Source organism: Typopeltis vanoorti, chromosome 6 (assembly GCF_054136105.1).
Source record: "Typopeltis vanoorti isolate ZY-2024b chromosome 6, IOZ_Tvanoo_1.0, whole genome shotgun sequence".
In the NCBI taxonomy this organism is placed as follows: domain Eukaryota; kingdom Metazoa; phylum Arthropoda; class Arachnida; order Uropygi; family Thelyphonidae; genus Typopeltis; species Typopeltis vanoorti.
Genome location: NC_143554.1, coordinates 90,222,463 through 90,233,728, shown reverse-complemented (window position 1 = coordinate 90,233,728; position 11,266 = coordinate 90,222,463). Strand labels below are relative to the sequence as shown.

At 32.1% G+C, this 11,266-nt stretch overlaps 1 protein-coding gene across 2 annotated transcripts in view; it reads right to left on the bottom strand.

Annotated features, from left to right (window-relative positions):
• Positions 1 to 4,131: 4,131 nt before the first annotated feature.
• Positions 4,132 to 11,266, bottom strand: part of LOC150105694 (inhibitor of growth protein 2-like) — a 15,146-nt gene continuing 8,011 nt past the window's right edge. For both annotated transcript variants that reach the window (XM_090394301.1, XM_090394303.1), the window contains exon 3: positions 4,132 to 5,937. In XM_090394301.1, coding sequence (XP_090250427.1) covers positions 5,390 to 5,937 — 548 coding nt within the window. In that variant the 3' untranslated portion in view covers positions 4,132 to 5,389. The remainder of the gene's footprint in view (positions 5,938 to 11,266) is intronic.

The window sequence follows — 11,266 nt, the reverse complement described above, 5'->3', positions numbered from 1 at the left end:
TTTAATTCTAACAATTGCAGCATTCTGTGTAAGGTAACGAAAGGCTTTTCTATGCTGCATAAAAAATCAAATTTTGAGATATGTTAAGGAGTAACAGCAAAATTAAAGCCCTTTTTTTTTTTTTTTAGAATGTTGCTTTCAGTCTTTGTTAAATGATAGTTTGATATATTATTTTCTTATCAGGCAGAGGGATTTTTTTTTTTAACTTATTGTAAAGATCGGGGAATTTTTCTTTAATCACTTTTTGTAGTATAAAGTGCAAATTAACATATTTCTATTTTATCGCATAAATCAGTTAAAATACAATGCACATTCAGGCATAAAGAATCCAACTTATGGATAGCATACTTTGTAGACTGAATTCTTTCCTATAGAAATGTGAAAGAAGCTTTGTGCTATATATATATGCTTAGCTCTTTTTTTAAATGAATAGGAATCTTGGGATGATGCTATTTATCTCTACAGCATTTCAAAAAAGTAAGCCTATTCAAGAATTCAGTTTTATTGCATTTTTCTAAAGTACATATCTACCATTTAACTTCCTCATGATAGTTATTTTTGTTGAAAATCTACTTCCAACATGAATAACCTTAATATCTTAATTGTGTTGATATTCATGTCATCAATCACTATCAGAAACTTATTTAATTTTAGTTGTTTAATATTTCCTGTATCTTTTCTTCTTTCATCTGGATGAGCCAAGGTATGAGCATATAGGCCAACCAGCCTGGTTAGTGTATCTGCTTTCCAATCAAAGGGCTGTGGGTTCGAACCCCACAGTGGGCATGGATATTTGCAATTGTCTGTGGAAATGCTAGTGGTGGTCGGCAGTAGTGTAGATGATGAAGATAGTTTCAGTTGGTGGAGACAGAGGGGGTTGCAGAGTAGGTGCCCTCCCTCGACGTCTTTGGACTCCATGGAGGTGTTATATAATAATAATATAATATTTATAGTATGCATAATCATAATTGTTTGATAGTAGGCCAGTAACCTTTTAAAAATTTTGAAACCAATCTGTCCTGTTTTCATGCTTGCTTCCACTCGAGTAAACTAAAACATAGGTAGTACCTGTATTTCTTCAGGACCTTTCCATCCAACTTCTCATTCCAAGGACATTGATTTTCATCTCTTCCATTTCTTGTTTGATATTCTGTAGTTTGCTGTTTTAAAATAGACTTCTTGGCATTCCACAATGCTATACGCCGTCTAGTTTTCCTCATTTTCAAAGTTACATTATCAGATGTTGAAGATCCCAAAATGTTTATTCCAATCCCATCATATTTTTGAATTTCGGGAAGTAATACTAGCAGTTTCTCCTTCCATGGAGGATGCATACCTAGTCTAGCCATAAATATTGCTACAACTTGAACAAGTACATAAACTTTTAATCTATCAGTAAATCATTTACAGCTTTCAGCACATACAAACCACATGTATAACATTCATATAGCAGCACTCAATGTTCGAAATGTCTTCCCCCTTTTGCCTTCATGAATGCCCCAGTCTGTGAATTGCTACCTTCAGGCTGGGGTGTGATTTCTTGTAGGTTACTCACTCAAGCTTCAACTACAATTTGACGTCCAAAGGATTCAGATTGGAACTTCCAGATGGCCAATCAGATAGCGATATGTGGTCAGACACATTTGCCTTCAACCACTGTTTTGTGGTCCTCACCTTGTATGCAGGGGATGAGTCCCATTTAAAGGTCCACTGCCTACCATGAAACAAGGTGTTATTCAGGGACCATACCACAGGTTCTATCATGGGGTTCCGATATACTTTGAAGGTTTTGACCCCTTTCTCACAGAAAGAGAACTTTAATAACCCCACACCAAACCATCACTGTTGTGGGGTATGCTCTCTGAAGCCAGGGTGAAACACATGCTGTGTGACCATCCAGGGCATATACCCAATCATTTTGGCAGCTTCTGTGTGAAAATCTAATCTATGAAGAGGAGATCTATGTCTGTTGTTCATGTGCAGAGAAGTGCTTTTGATTTTTATCACCCTCTGCCACATAAGTTATGGTGTTAGGAAGTGTCCAGTAGAACGATAGGCTCTCACCCGCAAGTCAACAGTTAGTACACGTGACATCATTCTCTGCAAAATGTTCATCTCTTGCAACATCACTTTCTACATTCTCACAGGATTATGGCAGAGGAGTGCCTTCAGTCCTTACAAGCTCTTGCATCCTAATGCAGTGTTGTTGACCTGTTCTTTGGTCGTCAGATACATCTTCTGTATTGTTATAACAGTTAATAGTCCAATACTCAATCATACTGATCCTGAGTGTTTTTAGCGTGTTGAAAATAACAGGTGGCTGAACTCCAACCTTGTGAAGTGCTATTACAGTTACATGGTTCTCAATCTCTCTACTGATAAACATGCAAATGTTGGCTATGCACACAGAAAGTTGTAACAGTATTTAGGGCAAAACTCTGTATATATGAAATATATATTTGTCTCATATCCCTGAGAGAATCCTCATCCCTAGCTCCACTGTAATTTTGTTCTTCAAAGGAAGAACTGAAAATGACATCTCACCAAGATGGATTTAGTCATTTTTGGGGTTCTTTATGGGACTTCATAGCAGCTTGGAGCCTATAAAGCCCCCACAATACCTCATCTGATATTTGACCTGTCCATCTCCTATGACTAAAATAAACTTCAAAAAATTGGTATTAGAGGGTGGACTCACAATCAGTTTTAAAGTTATCTAATAGATCATGAGTAATAAATTTTATTAAGTACACAGTGATTTTATGGGTATTAAAGGATATGTTTTGAGCTGCATTATATTGTTTTAATTTTTTTTTTTTTAATTGTCATCAAAAACTTTGCATCTGAAATAATCAGAACATGCAACAATAGCACATTTAATGATATTGACAACTCGACAAAGAATTTGAAAGAAATTTATTTGAAATCCAAAAGTGGATCAAGTAAAGTTGAATATTCAAAAATATATGCATTTTGAATGACAGAAAGGAAATGCTAACATATCTATAAAATAACATGGTTTAATGTGCAACATAAAATTGCCAACTGTATTGAAATAGAGTATACCAGTTTAATTATATGGAACTGGTTTTGAATGTAAAATTTTCTTTTAACATTTCCACCTAAAAAAAAAAAAAAATTACAAACTATTGGTACTGTTTGCAGACTAGTCTGGGAACCTTGCTCTAAGGACTGGACAAGGTATTTTTTCAAGCCACTTCACATCTCCAGTAAGCCAGGTAATCTTATACTAGTAATGTACATCATCCACCACCTAATGATTTTTCACAAACACCTTTTCCACCTCAGGAGAGCAGAGGTGTTATCCACTTTGTCAATCAGACTAGCACTATTATGCAAAAAAAACTTGCATGAAGATCCATGCTTGATTATGCACCAAATGTACAATGTGGTTTAAAACTGCTGTAAGATTGTTTCTTTAGCAAAATAAAGTGACTATCAATTTAAATCCTCAATGTCCTCTCACAAGAAAAGTGGTGCATATGAAATCCTCAGGAGGAAAAAAAAACTGTTTACACCACTCAACTTTTTAACCATGCACCATTCATTATGCAAAATGTTGATGAAAAAAAATCCAAATATGTTTAACGACATTCTGTGCACATGGATATTGAAGTCTGGACAATTTTTAATTTGATTCTGGATTGGTACTTTGTCCCTTTACTCCTATTTATATTACACAAAATATTTCTTCAGTTTATGTACTTTAATTTTATGTCTTTGATTATGTGCATTACTTTTTTTGTTGTCTGTCATTCTGATTTATGATATATACACACACACACTTACCCCAACTTTTGCTGAAAGTGGCTAACCCATCTAAAAATCTTAATTATTTAATTAATTTCAGTAATATGTCCATAATTTTGTTGTTTGTTATACACTTCAGTTTGTGAATCAACTATTTTACTCTCTTTTGCTTTTTTTTGGAACCTTTCCAGTTTTAATACTCAGATGGATCATGTTTAAAAACTGCTTTATACTTTGAAATACATGAACTGTCACTGTTTTTGATTTCTTTCAGTTTATATCTGGTGGAGAGGGAAAAACTTTAGTGGGATTTAAACTATGTACATTTACATAAATCAGTGAATCAAAACAAGTGGTTAATAAAACATGGAGAAATGCAACTTCCTTTATATACATAACATCAAGATTTTACAAGAGAAAGCTATTTTAATGATAACATTTTTATAGCTTTCTTAAAACTCATCTTTTAGAAGTGATGTTCATTAATAGTTATTATTGTTCTTCCAAATGTCCAGTTTTGCAATGTTAGCATGCACAATTTAAAAAGGAGTAAAAACATCAATCCTAAATGTAGTTCACTGCTGTTTCTTCATGTATTTCATGGTTTGAAGCAGGTGGTGGATAGAGATTAAATCTGATTTAGAAATTCAACCAACTGTGGTTCAGTTTCATAGAAAAATGACAAACATACAAACATCAATAATTTGACATACATGATAGCATAAAACTAATATACATTTCAACATAGAAATACCCTTGTTAAGATTTTTCACATTAATTCTTCTCATATTGCAAAACACAGCTTACTAAAGTATATATTTTTGAAATTATATTTCAACTGGAATTTCACAGTAAAAAAAAATCCTGTCCAGAGATGAGAGTATTAAAATACAAAAGTAATGGCCTAAAAATAATAAAATATGCTAAAAGAAGAAAGAAAAAAAAAGTAACAGTAATATATATATATATTAAAAAAAATCTATCATAGATGTGATAACAGTAACATCAGTTATAGCAATGAACATAAGTAAAACTGCCTACTTTTATAAAATGAAGCAATATAACAAATTTGTGAGAATTATTAAAAATTAATTTTCCCATTATTTAATCATTGAAAATGTGACAAAATTCTCTTACTATCCTATGTAAACAGCCATGATTAAGTGCAATAGCACAAGACATTGTGGGTTAGAATTCATGTTATAAACGACATTAATTTCTTTCTCTGCTTTAATAAGTCAACTTATTTGGCTGTTCTGAAATGTTCAGCTTTTTATTAATTCATCCAAATAAAATAATTTTTAGATGTATAATAATAATCTCTATCATAAAAACAAAAAAAATCCCCCAAAATTAATACATCACAAATAGAAATTGCATAACAGATTTTATCCACAAGCTTATCTTAATGACTATATACAGTATCATTCTACAGATGACAATGGAGACCACTTTTCATATGATGAAATCATTTTGCACTAGTATTAAAATTTAAAAGTTTGTACATGTATTAACAAGAAATTGTTAAACAGTGAATAAAATCTTACATTTGGCAAGTAAATGTACATTTTATGTATGAATATATGTATTTATTTACAGAGAAAAATGACTGTGCTTGCTATGAAACTTTTGGCTTCATCTGATTGCTGCGATCACCTCGACATTTGGGGCAATACCATTTTCCCTTAGGTTTTGTAGTGAGACCAACACAAGAAAAGTGAAACCATTCAATGGGACACTCCTCATTGTCACAACCTATCATTTCACCATAAGAAACCTGTTCACAAAGACAATACGTAGGTTCATTAGGATCAATTGGTGGTTCAACAGGAGATGTTTCTCGTTCCTTCTCAGCTTTTGTTTTTCTTTTCTTCTTCTTTGGTTTCTTACCACTACCTCCACCCCCACCCCCACCTCCTCCTCCTCCTCCACCACCACTACTACCACCACCAGTATTGCCACCAGTTCCACTACCATTACCCCCACTACCTGTGATGTTCCCTCCTCCTCCAACACTAGTAGTTTCTCTGTCATGTCTTTCATGGGTGTTATCATCTCTGATACTATTATCTATGTGACGCTGCCTTCTGGAACGTTTACTGACCCGTTCAGGTTGTTGTTCATGCTTGTTATTTTCTGTATTAGCTTCATGTTCACGCCCAAAATCTGAAAAAATAAAATAAAATAAATAAAAGGTTATTTTATTTTTACAATATTAGTTCTACTTATAATTACAACATCATGAACTTTTAATAACATAACCAGATTAAATTAAATAACTTTACATCAGTAAAATGGCAAATAAAAGAAATGCTAATGCTATTTCATGCAGTTTATGAGGTTGGTTACTATCAAGTGTTATATATGCTGATAGCCATAGTGATGACAGGTCTCTTAAAAAAAAAAAAAAAAGCAAGCACTGACCAAGATGCCAAACAATGATTCTCAAGCATCTTCTATTGGAGGTCACTTTTATAATGTTACCATTTTCTTATAGATCACCCTGCCACAACTAATGTATGAAAGATCTTACAACCATTCAGAGTTATAGTCATACATGTGGGCTATAAGATCCTGTACACCCCTTGAGGGTACATGCCAGGAATTTGATGACGATAAATAAAATATATACAGTGGTATCTCGCTAATCCGAACCCTCCAGTAATCTGAATTGCGGTTTAAAAAAAAAAGTTATTTATTACGTATTATTATTTTGTGTACTATTATTTTTATTTAATAATTATTTATTTTATTATTATTACAGTACAGTATTTTTTTCATACTGTCGATTGTATGGTTATATTATAGGCCTATTTTGATTTATTGTGTGTTCACGTTTGCTTTTTCATACTGTATTATCGGCATGAATCACCGAATTTAAAATCAAATCAGATGCTGAAATTATAAATATGACGCTACAGAATGAATTAGAAGACGATGATGACGATAAAGAGGCAGTCGACAATTTTAATGTGTGTATAGAATGGGCTAAGCAGAATGATGGGTCATTCCATAAATTTTATTGCTAATTCAGCTCCGAGAAGAAGCATTCGAAAGACGTTTAGCTTCCAAGAAGCAAAAGAAAATCAGTGACTTTTTTACAAAGAAATAAAACTTTTTTTGTGTGTGTTATTTTGTGAAACTTTTTTTTGTGTTGTGTACAAGAAAGTGATTTTTTTTTTTTTTTTTTTTTTTTTTTTTTTTTTTTTTTTTTTTTTTTTTTTTTTTTACGCAAATTATGTTACGTACTGAACTATGCAATTTTATTAAATCAGAATCCTCAACAATACAGGTACATACAAACTAAATTTTTTACTAAAATAAACTTGTGTACTGTTTTTTTTAAAGTTTTACATTACAGTACAGTAACTTTTTTTCTATCAGTTCATTTATTTACAGAATTAAATTGATGTACCATTAGAATCTGATTATTTTTGTCTTAAACGCTAATTATTGTTGTCTCTTGGGGGAAATTTCACTAATTCGAACTTTTCGCTACTCTGAACGAGCACGTTTTTTATTTGTTCGGATTAGCGAGATACCATTGTGTGTGTGTGTGTGTGTGTATATATATATATATATATATATATATATAAAAACAAACTTCATCTGTGATTTATTGTACAAGTTGTTTTTGCAGACTAATTTTCCTGCAAATCTTCAACTGCACTATTTAGAACTCAGCTTTTCCCATTCTGCAGTAACCTACAATCTCATCCTCCTCTTCACATTTTATGCTTTCATCGGCATCGCTCCTTATAACTCTCCCCAACATTGCATCATCAAACTGATGATGCAATGTTGGGGAGAGTTATTAACATTTGATGTGATTAACATCCTCTGTTAATCACATTAAATATCATTGTTTATTACCTTCTGTTTAATGAATAATAAAGTTAAAAAGTAGATGCCCAAGAACAGAATCCTGCAGCACACCACTGATTACCTTTCTTTTGAGAAAATGTTCTTCTCCCACATACTATTTGCTGGTAACATTCATTCAGAGAATATCTCCAATCTATCTATTATTCATCCCCAGCTTACACAAACATGAGTCTATCAAATGCAACTCAAAGTCAAAGAATATGCAAGTAGACTGCTGAAGTAAGACCCTACTCTACACAAAGCCATGTTGACTATGATAGAGAATCCTATATCCATCAATTCAAACTTATATTCCATTCTTAAATGACCTCTACAGTACTGCAATTACAACTGGTATATAACTGGAAACTTCTCCTTCCAAAACCTAAAATAATGCTGCTGTATTATTTCCACTCCTTAAGAATCCTTCCCACTGAAAGATTCTCACTAAATAACTAGGTCAAGGGCAAAGATGACTTTTGCACATTATTCATTCCCACAGATTTATTAACATTTAGCTCAACCAACACTTGTTATACTTCTGACTCTTTCACCTCTTATCCCTCTATCATTTGCCTCCTTTCTTGGTTTCACAGTATTATGATATACTGATAAAGTACTAATAAAATAATTCAATTACATCTATTGAATTAGATCATACCAGCATCACATTTTCATAGCAGAAAAATAGGTATATGTTTTAACCATTATTACAGAATACAGTTTGGTTGGTGAAGTTCCAAAATGCTAGTCAATCCTTGTTTGTTTAGCATCCTAGTGGATATATATTAATAGGACACATCTCAAGAAGATGAGAATCAGACATCGGTAAAAAGTTATATAATATATAAAAAAGCTATAAAATTCTGCTAACTGCAGCATTGTGGAAGTTGTAACTTTTATCAATGATAAAAAGTTTAATTTATTAAATCCTGATCATCGATTGTACCTATTGTAATAATAGTTTGTGAGTGGTATCAGATTTCTCTACCAAAATCTAAACACACAAGATCCTAGATATACGTATTGCTATCTATTTCCAAAATGCAATATTAACTTCAACAATAATTAAGTAAATTGAGTCTTCAACACTTCTATTTATAAAAACAAAAAACAGTTTAATAATACTAAAATACATTAAAGGAAATTTACAATATTCTGAACTTTAACTGCAGCTTAAAATCTAAAAATGGTAATTAACTAATTATCACATCTTATCTGGTTTTTGGACTCCAAAATATACCAGCTAAAAAAAAAAAATAATAATAATAAACATTGTTTCTCTCAAACTCAGCTGTGCTTCAAATAAAAGTTTCTTTATTCCTTCAGTTGAAACAGTTCCTTATCTTCAAAACCACTTTTCTGTTACAAAAATCTTGAAACCAACTGTAGATTTCCTGTGTATAGTAAGAGATATGAAAAGTTCACACTCAGATAATAAAATCCTCAATTTTGAACACTCTTTAGCATTCCTCCTTTAAATGCTAACTAGAAAGATGATAGTAAAACATTCTTTCTGCTTTCATTTTCGAGATTAAGAATCTTTTTCCTCTTCCTGCATGAAGGATTCCCAAGGAAAATGATCGAACATTCAAAATCAACTCGCTGTATCTAATCTCCAAGACAGTCACTAAATCTCTGGGCTAATGGAACCCTTTAATATCTGATAAACATTTTTTTCATATATCAGAAACTTCATTTACGAGTTCCAAAGTTCTTATAAATTTCTTCCACAACTGATATTTCAGTTACTTTTATAACATAAGTAAATAACTTTCAAAGTTACTCACAGAACTTTTTTTCTAACTTGTTCCAAAAACTCTTCCCTATCTCCACATATCTGCATTTCTCTCTCACACACAGCTGTATACTAGTTTCCATCACTTCACATCTGAAACAAAACTGGAAGTGTAGTGCATGCATGAGTGAAAAGAACATGGCATGCACTACACTTCCAGTTTTGTTTCCGATGTGAAGTGATGGAAACCGTTGTCATTTCATGTTATCTTGATGCTTTGCTTGAAAGTGGTAAAAACTCACAGTTTCAGTCAACTAAGTAAGTCTTTTTAACTTATGCATTTAAAACATTAAACTATCATACTAATTTTCGATACAGTAAACTACAATCAAATCTTAATACATTTCACTTTATAAAATGTAAATACAAATAAACATAATAGTAAACAATGCATAAATCTCTGTGTGTGTACACATATAAAAACAAGCAATTTAATCATGCAATTCTCACAAATTTAAATGCACTAACAACAGAAAATGGTAATTTGAAATAGAATATTTAGGTTTTACACTAAACAAAAAATTCTGTAAAACATTTGTATGATACTGATTGGTCTACATATTGGATTAGATTCCCCAGTTCTCCATATTCCTTAAAGAACATCTCTATCCAGCTTTGATCCTTCAGTATTACCTTTCAGAAAAGGGCAATTCAGCTGATTAATGACATCTCTTACAGACACTCTTCAGCCACTGTTAAGCAGCACTAGCATCCATTATGCCTCCCATTTCTACAGGCTCAAGCAACAGCTTCTCGACATCCCTTCACAGTCAAACTGCATACTCACCAAATCTGCTACTCCCAATCACCTCAACTCTGTGGAACAACCTTCCCAGTGAAGAATTTCCAAAAGACCACAACCTCTTTCAGTTCAAGAAGAATATCAACAGATTACTCTGCTCTGCCCACACACACACACACACACACACACACACAGCGTTTATTTGCTATGGACCCTTCTGCCTTTCATGTGTGTGAGAGTAATATATATATATATATATATATATATATAAATTGTACTGAGCAAAAAGTTCAGTATAACCCTCAATATTTGTGTCAGAATACATAAATATTGATTCAATAAAATTTCTCATTATAATTTAGGTATGCCATAATGCAATATCCTGGAAATTAAGTGTTCTCTCAATTATCTGACCTTTACTTTACTGATCTTTGTAGAGATTAATGTGTCAACTGACTTATGGTACAGCACCATGTAACTACCTTTAATTATCTGATCAGCAGATGATTTCCAACTGTGGTCAGATAACTGAGGATTACTGTAATAAGGGTTCACCTCCCCTATCCCTTAATTTACTAACAATCCAAGAATGTGTAAACAAAATTAATCTAAATACATTCATTTAAACAGTGAGCAATGAATGATTATTAAAACAGACAAATCAGAAACCTACATTAGAAAAAATAGATTAGATTATAGAGGTAGGGTTAACCCATATTAGGATGTTCAGTCTAATACGTAAACAGAATATGAAACAAGATAAATAACAGAATAATTCAAAAGAAAACTGACACATTAATGATTTCTTGATCGTGTTATAGAGTATGCATCCTATATGATGATATATCACTACTATGAAAGTAACTCCATTTACAACATTTGTCTGGATGACAAAACTAATTATAACAAGATAAAGTGGAAATAGAAAGAGCGAGAAAGTGAATAAAATAAAATACACTGAGAAATCTAAAATGAGCAAAAAGAAATTAATTCAAAATAGAAACCAACCTAATAAGTAACAAAGTGCCAGACATAACTTTTTCTGTAACTAAAATTATTTAACGTATTTTAATAGTTTAATTGAAAAAGAA